Raw genomic sequence first — 12,785 nt, 5'->3', positions numbered from 1 at the left:
AAGTTATACGAACATGCAAGGGAGCGTGCATTGCAATGAATATTTACGTCAGATTATTTCTTAATAGGAACGACGTAATTAATTTGATTCATGTAAAGAGGTCAGCTAAATTGCAGTGTTGGTACGATGAGAACAGCGCATATTAACGTGCGCGAAAAGCCATGTAAGCTCGTTTAGCTCTTTGCATTGCATGATTTGTCATAATCTGGTTAATGAGGTTCTGTGTGATCGCGAAGCGTACTGCTTGCAAGAAAACAATCGCAGGCGGGAATTGCCTGAGTTGCAGCGTTCTTTTGTCTTCATTTTTGTGTTCGCATGACAATGGTAGGCAAAGAATACTAAAAGCACGCGGTAACAGTTGCGAGCACACCAAGCTCAATCCAGCGCACGTAGTGCGCAGGCGACTGGCATTCTGTGACCTAATCAGCTGCATCTTTCAAACTCACGAGCTGCTCAGCAACTGACTCGTTAAGTGGTTAAAGTAATAGAAACTGTCGGGAGAAACACTGTAATGATGAGATATTGGGGATTAAGCTATTACATGCAGCGCTAGCTGGTAACGCACTACATGGCAGGTGTGTCAACAGGCGGCGAGCAGTCGTCTGCTCGACCGAGACAATGTCAGTGCTTCATCTCACTACGGCCCTGAAGCAAAATCATGCTGGCTAATACATTGTGGCAAAGACTGGTGATTTTATTCAATGTCTAGCGTAGAAATCAACGACCACTACGCTTTCTCTTTACCGCCAACCACATTTAAAATGCCCAGTGTCGAGCTCTTTCCCTGAACACAACGCACACGGTCAACGCGAGCCCTTGTACTTCAAGCTAAACTACTAAGTTTAATGCATGAACCACTCTCGTGAGCCAAAGAAGCTGAACGCGTGCCTACAAGCCTTGAAAATTCTTGCTCACGACCTCCTCGTGACGACCGCTTCCTAGCTTCTTGCCTATCGCGAGCCTGCTAGCGACTGCAGCGCCACCTTGTTTGTTTGCAAACATGCAGGAGGTCTATAAGCACAACCTCTGGAAAGGTGCGTCAGTGCTTACCTTTGCCAATCCAGACAGGAATGTGGCGGTGACTCCCAAGATAGCTCACAAAAATAATGGTCAGCAGGTTTCCAATCTCAAATGAACTTGAAATGGCTCCTGACACTCGACTAGGGATATCGAACCTCTTCTCAATTGTGGTAATTACACTGAAAAAAAGAAAGAAAGAAAAACAATTAATCACAAAGAAATGCACACAATGCACTACAACACTTTACAGGTGGCTGATCTCAAACACACTGCCATTTTGCTCCGTGAAGGTAATGTTAATGACACATATCATTGCTAGCTTTTGTTTTGACTACAAAAGATCTGCAAAACAGTGGTCTATAAATTGAAAGAAATTTCATGTCAAGTTAGTGACCACATAAACATGTTGCATCAGATCTTTTCAACTCAGTCAGTGGCTCAGTTTTAGCATACTGCCCATGACATGATAAATCTAGCGTACTGGCCATGACAAGATAAATATGATTCAAGCCCCCGCTTTACCCATATATTTGGTAGTGTGATCAAACACTAGAATACAGAGCTACTATGCTTACTGGTTTCACTATTTCTGTGCCATAACAAGACATACTCGGGTACTTCCTGGAGCAAACATCATTTACACCTCCTTCTTGTTTAGTTCTTTTCTTTGTAAAAGCAGAGTGTTCCGCTATATTTAAAGAGTGAAAAGACTCTGTGCTGGCAGTACTGAACAAAGAAGATGGAAAAAAACAAACATTACAGCAATCTTCGCTGCTGTAAACATTCTGCGAGAAAATAAAAACTCACCTCACATAAATCTTGATCACTTCTGCGCTCTTTGTAGCGAGTATTGCTTGACATATCTTTAATAAATGATGTATCACCTGCTGGGAAACCCTCATATGACTGCAAACCGTTTTATGTTTTTTTGTATGTTTGTTCTTTTTATTGTTATGCATGTTCCCATCATCGCCGTTGTAAACCAATATGCCCCCCCCCTTATGTAATGCCTTCGGGCCTTTAAGGGATCAATAAATGAAATGAAATGAAAATGTAAGTGCAAAGCGCACTTCTAATATCAGATTGTTTCAAAGCAGAACACTAGTCTTTTTTTTCTGGAGCTCTATAAATAACTGCCAAGTGAGCCAAATTGAGCAGTCAAGGATTTAAATTGGTACTGGCCTATTGCTGCGGCCAGCCTGTTCATCATTTATGCAGACCACATCTTTTCAATAATATTGCCATGGTCAAGTTTGTAGTTTGTTTAGCAAGCACGAATACAACAGCTTTCGTTTTGAGCTCGTGCTTTGTTTACCAGCAAAGCATCATCTCCGCACCCTAATGTGAACGCTCTGCAGTGCTTACCTATTTACATATCCAGTGGACAGGGCTTGCTGCAGGGTGACCAACAGGCAAGACAGAAACACAAACACTCGGATGTTGGCAAAGTACTGCAAGCGGCGCGGCCGACAGCCAAGGATGCCACACTCCCGCAAGTTGGGATCCACCTCATCTGAAACAAAGGCAAAGCCCACAGTGGGAAGGTTAGCTAGGCGACCTTTCATAGCACTTCCATGAGCATGAACCTGGGAAGTTTTACATAAATGCCCTGGAGAAGCTAAACAGAAGCGCTGCATTAACAAAGCAAGACAAAAAAGAAGCATTAGATATAACTGCACAGAGGAAATAAAATACTGATTGACTGCTTAAAACACACTAGTACAATTAACAGAAACAAGGAAGTACCTTATAATCTCGTGTAAGAGCTGAACCCATGTATGGGCTGCATGCCCTGTTTTGGACTAGAAAATTGAGAAAGAAAATACAGTGCTATGTTTCTTTTTTATTCCTGTGTGGGCCGCACCTCAATATTCACACTTGAATTAAAAAAAAAAGTGTGGCCCTTACATCAGTTTGCCCATTGATAAGTATGCAGGAATAATGCTTAAATACTTTAAAGGGCAACTCCAAAGGATTTTCGAACAATTTGAGTTGACCACCACATTATACTTCATGGATCTCCCGGCTTTAGTTCTAATCAATTTAAAAATAATATGGAGAACAATAATAAACCAGCAAAAACCAGGAGAGGTCGGGTTTCAACCAAAGTATGACATCACTGACACTGTTACAAAACCTCTCATGTGCGTGCAGAATGGCTAAACTGGCAACTGTAAGTGACAACTGAAGTGGCCGAAATCAACCCCGAATTTTTTTCCTCCAGCAAACGCAGAGCAAATATAGCAGGTGTGCGACTCGTGATGTCACACACGCAAAGTGGCCCACAGAAATCGCTGCAACTGAGGCCACGAAACAGGAAAATTTTTAGTTGTTTTGTGCTGAAACAAAATGGTGCCCGGCTGTAAAATTTGGCACAAAAGACCAGAAGACCTTCAAATGACCTAACGTGAACATTTCTGCAAAAAGTGTAGAGGTAAAAAAAAAAAAATGCTACAGTTGCCCCTTAAGTACAGACATAAGATTATACATGAAGCAGGGCCATTTGAAGGTAGGGGACAGAAAAATCAGTAAACATAAATAAACACCTGATTCTAGTATTATGGCTGTGCTGCGCCGACGTCATAGCTGTCGCCGAGTTGGTGAACCAGCACCACGACTGAAGTCTGCGCGCTTGTCTAATCCACCTATCCTCATTTTCTCTGTTATGCACTATGGAATGCTATCCTTAGTCCACCAACCAGGCGCCCGTGACGTCACGTGGTCACTCACAGCTGTGAATTTATTCTGTAACGACCGGGCGCAAGAAGAGGCCCACGGGTGCAGCGACGCGATGCCGCCGCACCAACGGCCCTGAACGGGGCCGCCGCCGCCGCCGCCAGTTGCTATCTGTCGACCTCGGCGGGCACGGGTCGCGCACTGTGGCATGCGCACGCAAGACAGCCAGCCGGCGTAATTAGAGGACGCGCACGCTGCCGCCCCGTGGGAAAGGACGGCTGGGATTACATGGGATTTGGGTCTAGCTGGCGCGCGCACTTCGCGAGAGAGTCCTGCGCGCTCCCGTCCTTTCCAGTTTTGGCGGCGTAAAGCCACTCCGAACACGGACGAGTCGATGACGACACCGTAAGGCTTAGTTAGAACTCAGCGCCGGGTCCAGAGGGGGAAGGAAAAAAAGAAAGAAAACCCGGTGAATCGTTCTTTTTGAAGAACTACGAAGAGCCTAATTTAGGTGAACTCGACGAAGAGCTCAGCAACTTTTCGTCTGCTGTTCGGCGCTCCTGGCGCCCTCTATCACTGGCGCAACAGCAACGACGCTGGCGCTTCTATAAGAGCTTAATAATATGACGGCAGCTTCGCATATTTTATTACTTACAATAGATCACGGTGCGCTATAATCTTTTGTAGCTCTGTAGATGCAGCGGATGGCAGCCTAGACTTCAAAACAAGCTGTTTTCTGGAAAAATTATACGGACGCTCGACAGCGGTTCGCATTGCAGGTCTACGGATGCAATGCCCTTTTTCTTTTCTTTTTAGTGGGCTGTCGTTGGGCCGCCAAGATATGCGGAGGGGAGCTGAGCGCGCGGGCTTCGCAATCAGCAGGGGCTTAGGGCCGGACCGGGGGCGTAGGCGCGCCCACGAGTGCGCGAACGCGTCGGCAGTCTCCCCCGCAATCACGCCCGAGCCTTCCGGTCCTCGCCTAACCACTGCCTTGTGCAAATACATATGCCGCGTCTACATTTCAGGCCGAGCAAGATTTTATCTTGGACGAGGCGCCAAACTAGCTTCACCGGTGTCTTTTTCAACAGTAGAACGTCTGCTACTAAACGTACCACTGCTCATAAATATTATCACCACACCGTTCCTGGATACACGCGAGCTAGCTATCTCGGCAAGCGAGTACATCGTTTGGGATGAAACTCTACGGCCAGAGTTACTAAACAAAAATCACAAGCGTCACCTCTGCGGCGTAACTTTACGACGTACACGATAAGCATGCACAAAGTTGAAACTCTTCACTTCACGACAGTTCCACAGGCTACCTCATTTGATGGTACGCTTTTTCGATTTCGAAAGCGGCCACTGTCGCAACAAAGCCATAAAGCTCAGAGAGGTAGCGCGCGCTTATCTTCCGTTGTTACTGGGCGGCACTACACCTGCAATATGAGATTTTACGGCGACGGCTATAGCTGCCACATGCAACGTTTTTACCGGAGGGTTCCAGGAATATACAGCGCCGTCGTAGTAGCAGTCGCGGCAAGGGCAGTACTTCTTGCGACACAAAATGACGTCGCAAGCGGCCACAGCTGGCCACACGCACAACAACCGGGAAATTAACGCTAACACGCGCTCTTAACCTGTAAGAAAACAAAACTAAACTATACGTAACTTCCGTTTACAGCTTAAAATTCAATGTTCGGCACCTGCATTTGGACTGCCGATGTGAGGCTTACAACAGAAGCCAATAGGGAAAGTCAGCACTGAGCAAGCGAAGCTCTACAACGGGGCAGAAAAGCAGAACAAAAGAAAACAAAACAGAGAAGGAAAAATAAGAAATGAACGGTACAGCCTAGGCGCATGGTCATGCAATAAAGAACTATATAAAGGTAATGCAACTTTGATCAACCAATTAAGAACCGGTGCCAGATGCTGTGCGAGCTGCCAGAGAAACACTGACAACGTATCATTCTGCGAAAGACAGAAAACGATGGAGATGCACGAGGCAGCGCCAGCAGAAGAGAGAGAAAGAACGATGAAAGAAAGAAAGAAAGAAAAAAAAAACACAAGACGCGGATGGTCAGCAGAAAAACGTGCACTGAATTATTCAGTTGGATGAACAGAATAAAACAACACGCACTCTTTCCTGCTCAGTGTGAAGCTGAGCGAGCACTATAGTGTGCCTTTCTACTAAGAGAGAAAAAAAAAAAATCATTTTCTTTAGCTTAACTTTTCTTTTCTTCTAGCTCCTGTAACACGCCGCTCGCAAGTTCGTTAACTCGTGAGGCGAATGCTATATTGTATATACATACATTCAAGCTAATCCGGGTCACCAAGAAGCGCGCTAGTGCGCACAGTGCTGAGCTTGCATTAACGGCAGCGTTAATTTTTCACCACTCCGCCGGCTAAGTGCGTTAAAAAGCGCTGCGAAGGCCATTATGCACATAAGCTTCCACCGCTGCCTTCTCTCCCTTCCTCGGTGCGTGGCCGAACGAAGGTTTCTTTCCGTCACGTCGCTTTTTGCCACACGAAGTGGAAAAAAATCGATCTTTTAAGCCCGGCCACGGCTTATAGAGATCTCATTAAAGTCATATTTGCTAAGTCTTGCTCATCCGCTGGTGCTCGTCGCGAAGGACTTGGGTCGGCGTCTAAGTGACATCCAAGGATGTCGGCGCACACTCCCGCCGCCATACGGCTTCTGGACGGGAAAATAACAAAACGATAGGAAATTAACGGAACGGAGAGAATCTATCCGATAACTAAAGGCAGGAGAAAATTTGGAGGACGCTTGAGCTTCGCATTTCTAAAAGTGGAACTTTACAGCGTGTTGCAGGTGGTGGTGTAAATGAACGCATTTTTATTTTCTTCAATTAATTAATTGATCAATTACGTGCCCTAAATTTTCTAAACTACCATCATCAAGCATAGGCTTTTCATTCTGAGAATACTGACCCCTCTGAACCCCCCTTTTCCCATTTTTTTTCATTTCACTAACAAATCCAGTAATCATATAATTACAATTATTTCACGAAATTGTCATCGCCTATTAGACACCTATCAATCATCAATCACTAGAACAGCAAATTACCACGATACGTTTAACTCAGCCTCCTATTACTTCCAACACGCGGTGCCGACTACTACTGCTACGTCGACGGCTTTTCGACCGAACGAGCTGTATACGCTGTCACATAAAAGGTAATGTTTCATCGTAAAGGCGCACAATTAGCAGCAAGAAGCGAGTACAACTTTGTAACAAATATCAATACGTGGAATTACCGTCAATGTCGCAGATTAACGCCGTTTCTTTGCTTTATTTGCGCGCCGAATCACTGCGGCATCTTCGTTGCGAACCACCGTGGGTGATGCTTTCAGAGAGAGTTAGCAGTCGTCTTATCTCCCTCAACAGAAGGAAATTTCTAGTCAAAATCCGGCGCGTACTGCGACGAATTTTCCGGATACTACAGTGCGATATATATGACTCAAGAATAAAGCTGCAAACAAACATCAAAGGAGGCTGTTCAGGCAATGACGGCAGCCTATTATGATGACGTGGCCAACTGCCTGACACCAATTAGCATGGCATATCAGAGGCGACTATAGTAGTTGTCAAAAGAACACCTTTCAGCCAATGGCGTAGGCCGATTCTCATGACCCTGCTAGCCTTGCAATGCAGGGAGTGGTAGATAGAAGGGCACAATCCCTTCCCTCCATGGTTAGGGACAGAACCCTCTCTGCATTGTGGTGCAGCTCCTTGCATTGTCACGCTAGCAGGGTCATGAGAGTCCGCTGACTCCATTGGCTGGAAGCGGGTCCTTTGACGGGGTAAAGCCGCTTGGTTCTTGAGTTATATCCGATTATGACTTTACATGTATCCGACTGCGCATGCTTAGACCACCCTGGGGACGCCAGGTGCCGAGGGCGCGCGCATCCAAGCACCCTAGTCAGCTGCGCTGCGGTTGCGCGCACGCCTGCCGCGTCAGGACCAATCAGCACGTGCGCACTGGCGGCGCGCGGAAGCGAATCACGCTCTGCTAAACCTATCCACCGATACACTTAGAAGCACGTATTACGTTCAAATTGGCCCCTGGAGTGCCCAAAGCTAAAAGATCGCTGAACACAATCTGGCGACAAAGTTTTTGAGTTTCAGAATGCTCTCTGGGCTCAGCGATGGAGCTGCGTTCCTCAAGTGGCTGTTCGCGCAGTAAAATGCTCGTTACTTTACTCGCTACTTTAAGGCTTTACTCGTTACTTTAAGGCGCAGCAGCAGACATCGGCGACAACGGCAGTGGAGAAAGTGTACCATGTGGTAGCACTACTCTATCTGTGATAGGTGCTGCAATGCGCCAGCGTTTACACGTGCCTCGAAAGTCAACGCAATCTTCTGCGAATCTCAATGCGACACGCTGAAAGTTGGCTCGATGCGACGCGACACTTGTCGCATTCAGGCCAGGCCCGCATTGGCCGGCGGCGTCATGTGTGCGCTCACCCAGATCCGGCCTGAGCAGGCGTTCCCCGCGATGCTCCCCCGTCCGGCCGAAGTCCGCAGCGCTGCTGTAGGTCACCTCGGCGAGCGGGTGGTGGTGGTGGACGTGGTGCAGGTGGTGGTGCCCCGAGGTGCTGCCGCCGCCCAGGCCTGACAGCTGTGCAGAGAAGCCGCACGACCGGTTGGCACTCAAGCACAAGGTGAAGGTATACTCGCGCTTGTTTTTTCACGATGAAACAAGCGGCGCGAACAAAACACGTAACGGCAGCGAAAAGGACAGCGCACGCTACACAGAGCTATTGGATAGAAACAGCGCAAAGACGGATAGAAGATGACAATACGAACACTTACTGTAGTCGGATACAACTCAACAACGAAGGGGCATATGCCCCTCAAAAAAGGCGCCCTCTAGCCAATGGCGTCGACCGATTCTCAGGACACCGCGGTTAATTCATAGTTAATCTCCTATAACCTTAGTTTCACAGGGTGTTAACCACAAAGCTAATCCTCGGTAACGCTAGTGTTGCAGGTTATTAACCACGGATTAACAGCAACCTCCAGCAACGTGATGAAAATCGGTCGTCGCCACGGGCTGGAGGGCCTGCTTTTAAGGGCATTGGGCATTTGCCGCTACCAACGTTTATAGATACTTTTTGGCCGCTACGTTCTTGAGTTGTATACGATTACAAGCACAGTTTTTTTTTTATTTCAGCAACTGTAGAATTATTATTCTGTCCTGCATTTGCACAGTTTCCGTCCTATGTTGCCAACCAATAAGTCCGTGCAAACACCCTCGTACACAAAGGTGACCACAGGCCGACGACAGCAAAAGATCAGAGCTTTGTGTCGCCACTGCAGTCCCGTGCTTCGCGCAACATGTGCCAAGGTGCCCACTGTGTCCTTTACATGTCCGCACTAACGCGCCGCAAATCACATTGCTGCCGTGTAGTTAGAAAGCGCTGGCACTCAGCCGATTGACGACAGCACGTTGTTGAATCCCATCAAGCTTAATAGCTTGCCGCTAGTGACGGCACTTAGTTTGTATTTGGACTTAAGAACATCAAGAATACAGGCGTCTCCATCGCTATACTCCCGGGCGCAGCGAAAAAAAAAATAAAAGCAGACGAGACTCCACGAGCAATAAAGTGGCTGTCACTCGAATCGACGGGTATCGCGCAGTGCCCGCGCCAAAACCTAATCGAGCGACGCCGCAGCAGTCTCCAGCGATTTCCCGGGAGCAAACAGGGATGCGGCGCGGAGCCGGAACGCTGACGTCATCGGGCGGCGGAACTGCGCTAATTAACATCCCGAGATTAACACAGCCCGCGAGCTCAGCGGCGCATGATTGCAGGCGCTCGACTCCGCCCTATGCAGAGCTCTCTCATTACGGCGGACGACACTTGGGATCGATAGTATTTATTCTTGTGGTTCGTTCAAACGACCAAGTGCTCTCGCACTTACGAAGTGCCCCAGGGACGGTTCAGGCATCGTTAAGAAAATTCTTCCGTGTACCCGAATAAATGATTTCCTAAACCAGAAGAATCCTTGAAAAAGATATCCTCCAAACGGCGCGCTCGTACGAGGTTGGAAGACATTTAAAAATGGTGCGAACTGTTTTTTAGTTTCAAAACGAAGTAAAAGCTCACGAAACGTGTTTTCCTTTCGTAAAATTGAAAGAACATATTGAGAAAATGTTTTTGCTTTTAAATAGTTCAGTATATATCGCGCGCACTGGTGCTCTCTGTAAGTGTTGGGGTGACGTCGGATGTTTTGCTTCTTGAGAGGTTCTGGTTCGGACTTTATGAAAGCTGGTATCGGCTTCCTTCTTTCCGAATACATTGTAAAGACAGCGATGCACGCTTCTCTGTTAGCTAATCTAAGAAAGAAAAAAAGCGCACGCTTTGAGCAGACCAGTATGCCACATCAGTTGTATCCTGTAGTGTAGCGATATATGGACAACACCCTGATAATAAGAATTGAGTTTCGGACCTCGGCCGAAAGCAAGAAGGAAGACGAAGAAATGTGCAGAAACGGTTTCACAGGGCAGCTGTCGTAGGCTACAACAACAACAACAGCTCAGAGGAACGACGCTGGGAACTTAGGCACATCAAGGAATAACCTTGGTAGAGAGAGGGTGTGGTAGATGGTCCTTGGCGATCACAAAATGAACAAGGGAGGGGAAAACCTCAGGTTGTTTGAGCCTAGGAATAACCTTGCTAGGTCAGGAATAACCTAGGTTAGGAATAACCTTGCTGGTCAAGTTGTTCGTCTACGCACACCTCGTCAAAAGCTTCGCAGTCACGTTCCCTTTCGACGTGCCCACTCGATACGCTGAAAGCGGTTATTAAAACGACCTGACGCACCTATCGCCTCCACTGTCGTTTCTTAGGCGCCATTCTACTTTTCGTACAGAGGTCCTACGGGACACGCAGCGTTGCATGACGTCCAGCCGGTCATATACTTCGCCGTCAAACCGCGTGCGCCCTTGTAGGCATGCGAACGAACTTTTCTTGGCTTCGCAAAATGAAACCGGCGATAGTTTAATTTTAGAGTCGCAGCAAAAGAAATCCTGACGTAACGAAAGCAAGCGATAAAACTTAAAAAGAAAATAAAACAGTGCCTATACGACTTTTCAGCGCAGTGATGAAGCCCGACAACACGGATCGAATAGCTGGGTTTGTTTCTCCACCCCCGCGCACCGAGCAGGCATCACGTCCACCTCAGCCAGCGCATTGAACGTCACAAGACCTTTATGAACGCCATAGAGTTTCTTAAAATATAACTATAGAGGGAAAGCTGGCGACGCTACATTTCGTCCACCATGGAGAGGCGCAGGAATACCGGGAAGACGAGGTTTCTTACTTGGCTTGGCTATTTTCGGGCATAAAACGTGGATTCCGCCGTAAAAATACGACTCTTCTCGAGACAAACGTCGAAGAAATGCTGCGAGAGTTTCCATACCAACCTAACAACGAACTTTCACTTGCGTTAAATCACTGAAGGACTATGGTTAAAAATTTATTGAAGTAAAAAAACGCGGTATTGACATAACCTAATCTGCGCACAGAGGAAAGCATCGCGGTAAAGCAGCAAGGCAGCAAAGCAGTGTGAGCGACTGCTTTGCTGCCAAAGTTAGCGGCTGGGTGTCCATGTTCAAGCTGTCCAAGAGGCAGCCTGGGCACCCTGCCACCATGTACATTGTGGTGGCGAAATAAAGCTTATTCTTAAGCTGCGCCACCTAGTGATGCATTATGGCTCCCTTGACTTTACATGCTACCCGGATACAATTGAAGAAAAAAAGGGACTTTTTCCCGTCAGAGCACCCCCTTCCATCCAATGGCGTCGACCGATTCTCTCGAGCCTGCTAACGTAACAATGCAGGAGTGGCAGATGAAAGGGGATAGCCCCTTCCCTACATGGTCCCGGATAGTCTACCCCCTCCATTGTAACCCTAGCAGGTTCATGAGAATCGGCCGACGCCATTGGATGGAAGGGGCTCTTTTGACGGGGAAAAGCCGCATCGTTCTTGTGTTGTATCTGACTACAGCCATCTACACGCACAGAGCGATTCACATCACCCACTTCCGTGACGACAGGTGCGAGAACTGAAAGACATCCCGTGGTCCGTACCGTGGATCAACCAAAAATTACCGAAGACACTTCGGAAATTCTAAAGTGTGCTTGGCGAAAGCATCGTGGTAAACCCACTGCCGCTTCCCCGAACCGCTTGGCGCGGAATCACTGGGCCGCTTCGGAGCCATGCATCTCACTCACTCGACTGCAACGAGACGTATGGCGAAGGAGCGGCGGTGCAGCTGCCACCGCCGACGCGCGCGCGCTCGTTCTACCGCTACTGTATGACGTCACGGTTGCTATGTACAGCTGCGCCCCCCACCGGCGCGCCGGTTGCTAAGGAGAGGAGGAGGCTGTGCCGCTGCGTGGAGGAGAGGCCACAGTTGGCACGATTCCAGCGCACGGACGGACACCGCGAGCATGAGTCATTTAAAGCTTTCGCCTTAATACTGGGCCACTGGCACAGAGGCTGGATATAAGGTGGTGACCAACCTGGTGGTGTCGCTGCTGCCACTCGTAGAGGGGCGCCAGCGCCAGCGTGGACTCGGACTGGGCGAGCGGCGGCAGCGGCGTGCCGTGGTGCGCGTACAGGCCCATGGTGGTGTAGATGCTCAGGTCGCGGGGCCCATAGTTGCCGGCGCTCTTGGTGCGCCGGTGGCCCCGCGCCCAGTGGCCGCCGGCCGCCTGCTGCTGCTGCTGGTGCGAGCTGTGCGGCGTGAAGTGCGAGTCGTCGCGGCTCATGAAGCACGGCGCCATCTTGGCGCTCAGGTCCAGGCAGCTGGACGTCATCGTGGCCCTGTGCTGGCCCCGCGGAGGGCGCTCCTGGCAGCAGCAGCAACGGCAAGTGGACGGGGGGAGATGATACCCTTCCCCGGAGGGCCTGCGGTCGGGCCTAGTGCAGCTGCGTCGCCGGCTCCTTCGGCCTCCTCGTCTCCAGGCCGCGGCAGACACGACCCCGCATGGCTGCTGCTGCTGCTCCTACTGCAGTCCTCAGGCGTCGCGAGCCTGGCACTCACTGAAGGCAGAAAAGAGA

General features: G+C 48.8%; 1 protein-coding gene across 6 annotated transcripts in view; it reads right to left on the bottom strand.

Annotated features, from left to right (window-relative positions):
* The window catches only part of Oatp30B (Organic anion transporting polypeptide 30B), a 246,754-nt gene that overhangs the window by 22,438 nt on the left and 211,531 nt on the right, over window positions 1-12,785 (bottom strand). For all 6 annotated transcript variants that reach the window (XM_089570607.1, XM_089570611.1, XM_089570606.1 and 3 more), the window contains 4 exons: window positions 12,245-12,767; window positions 8,183-8,336; window positions 2,386-2,533; window positions 1,051-1,199 (listed from right to left, as the gene is read on the bottom strand). In XM_089570607.1, the coding sequence (XP_089426733.1) occupies window positions 1,051-1,199; window positions 2,386-2,533; window positions 8,183-8,336; window positions 12,245-12,541 (748 nt within the window). In that variant the 5' untranslated portion in view covers window positions 12,542-12,767. The remainder of the gene's footprint in view (window positions 1-1,050; window positions 1,200-2,385; window positions 2,534-8,182; window positions 8,337-12,244; window positions 12,768-12,785) is intronic.

This window comes from Amblyomma mixtum, chromosome 2 (genome assembly GCF_055824585.1).
Source record: "Amblyomma mixtum isolate Tamu chromosome 2, ASM5582458v1, whole genome shotgun sequence".
Taxonomy (NCBI): domain Eukaryota; kingdom Metazoa; phylum Arthropoda; class Arachnida; order Ixodida; family Ixodidae; genus Amblyomma; species Amblyomma mixtum.
This window is presented reverse-complemented; position numbering and strand designations above follow the sequence as displayed.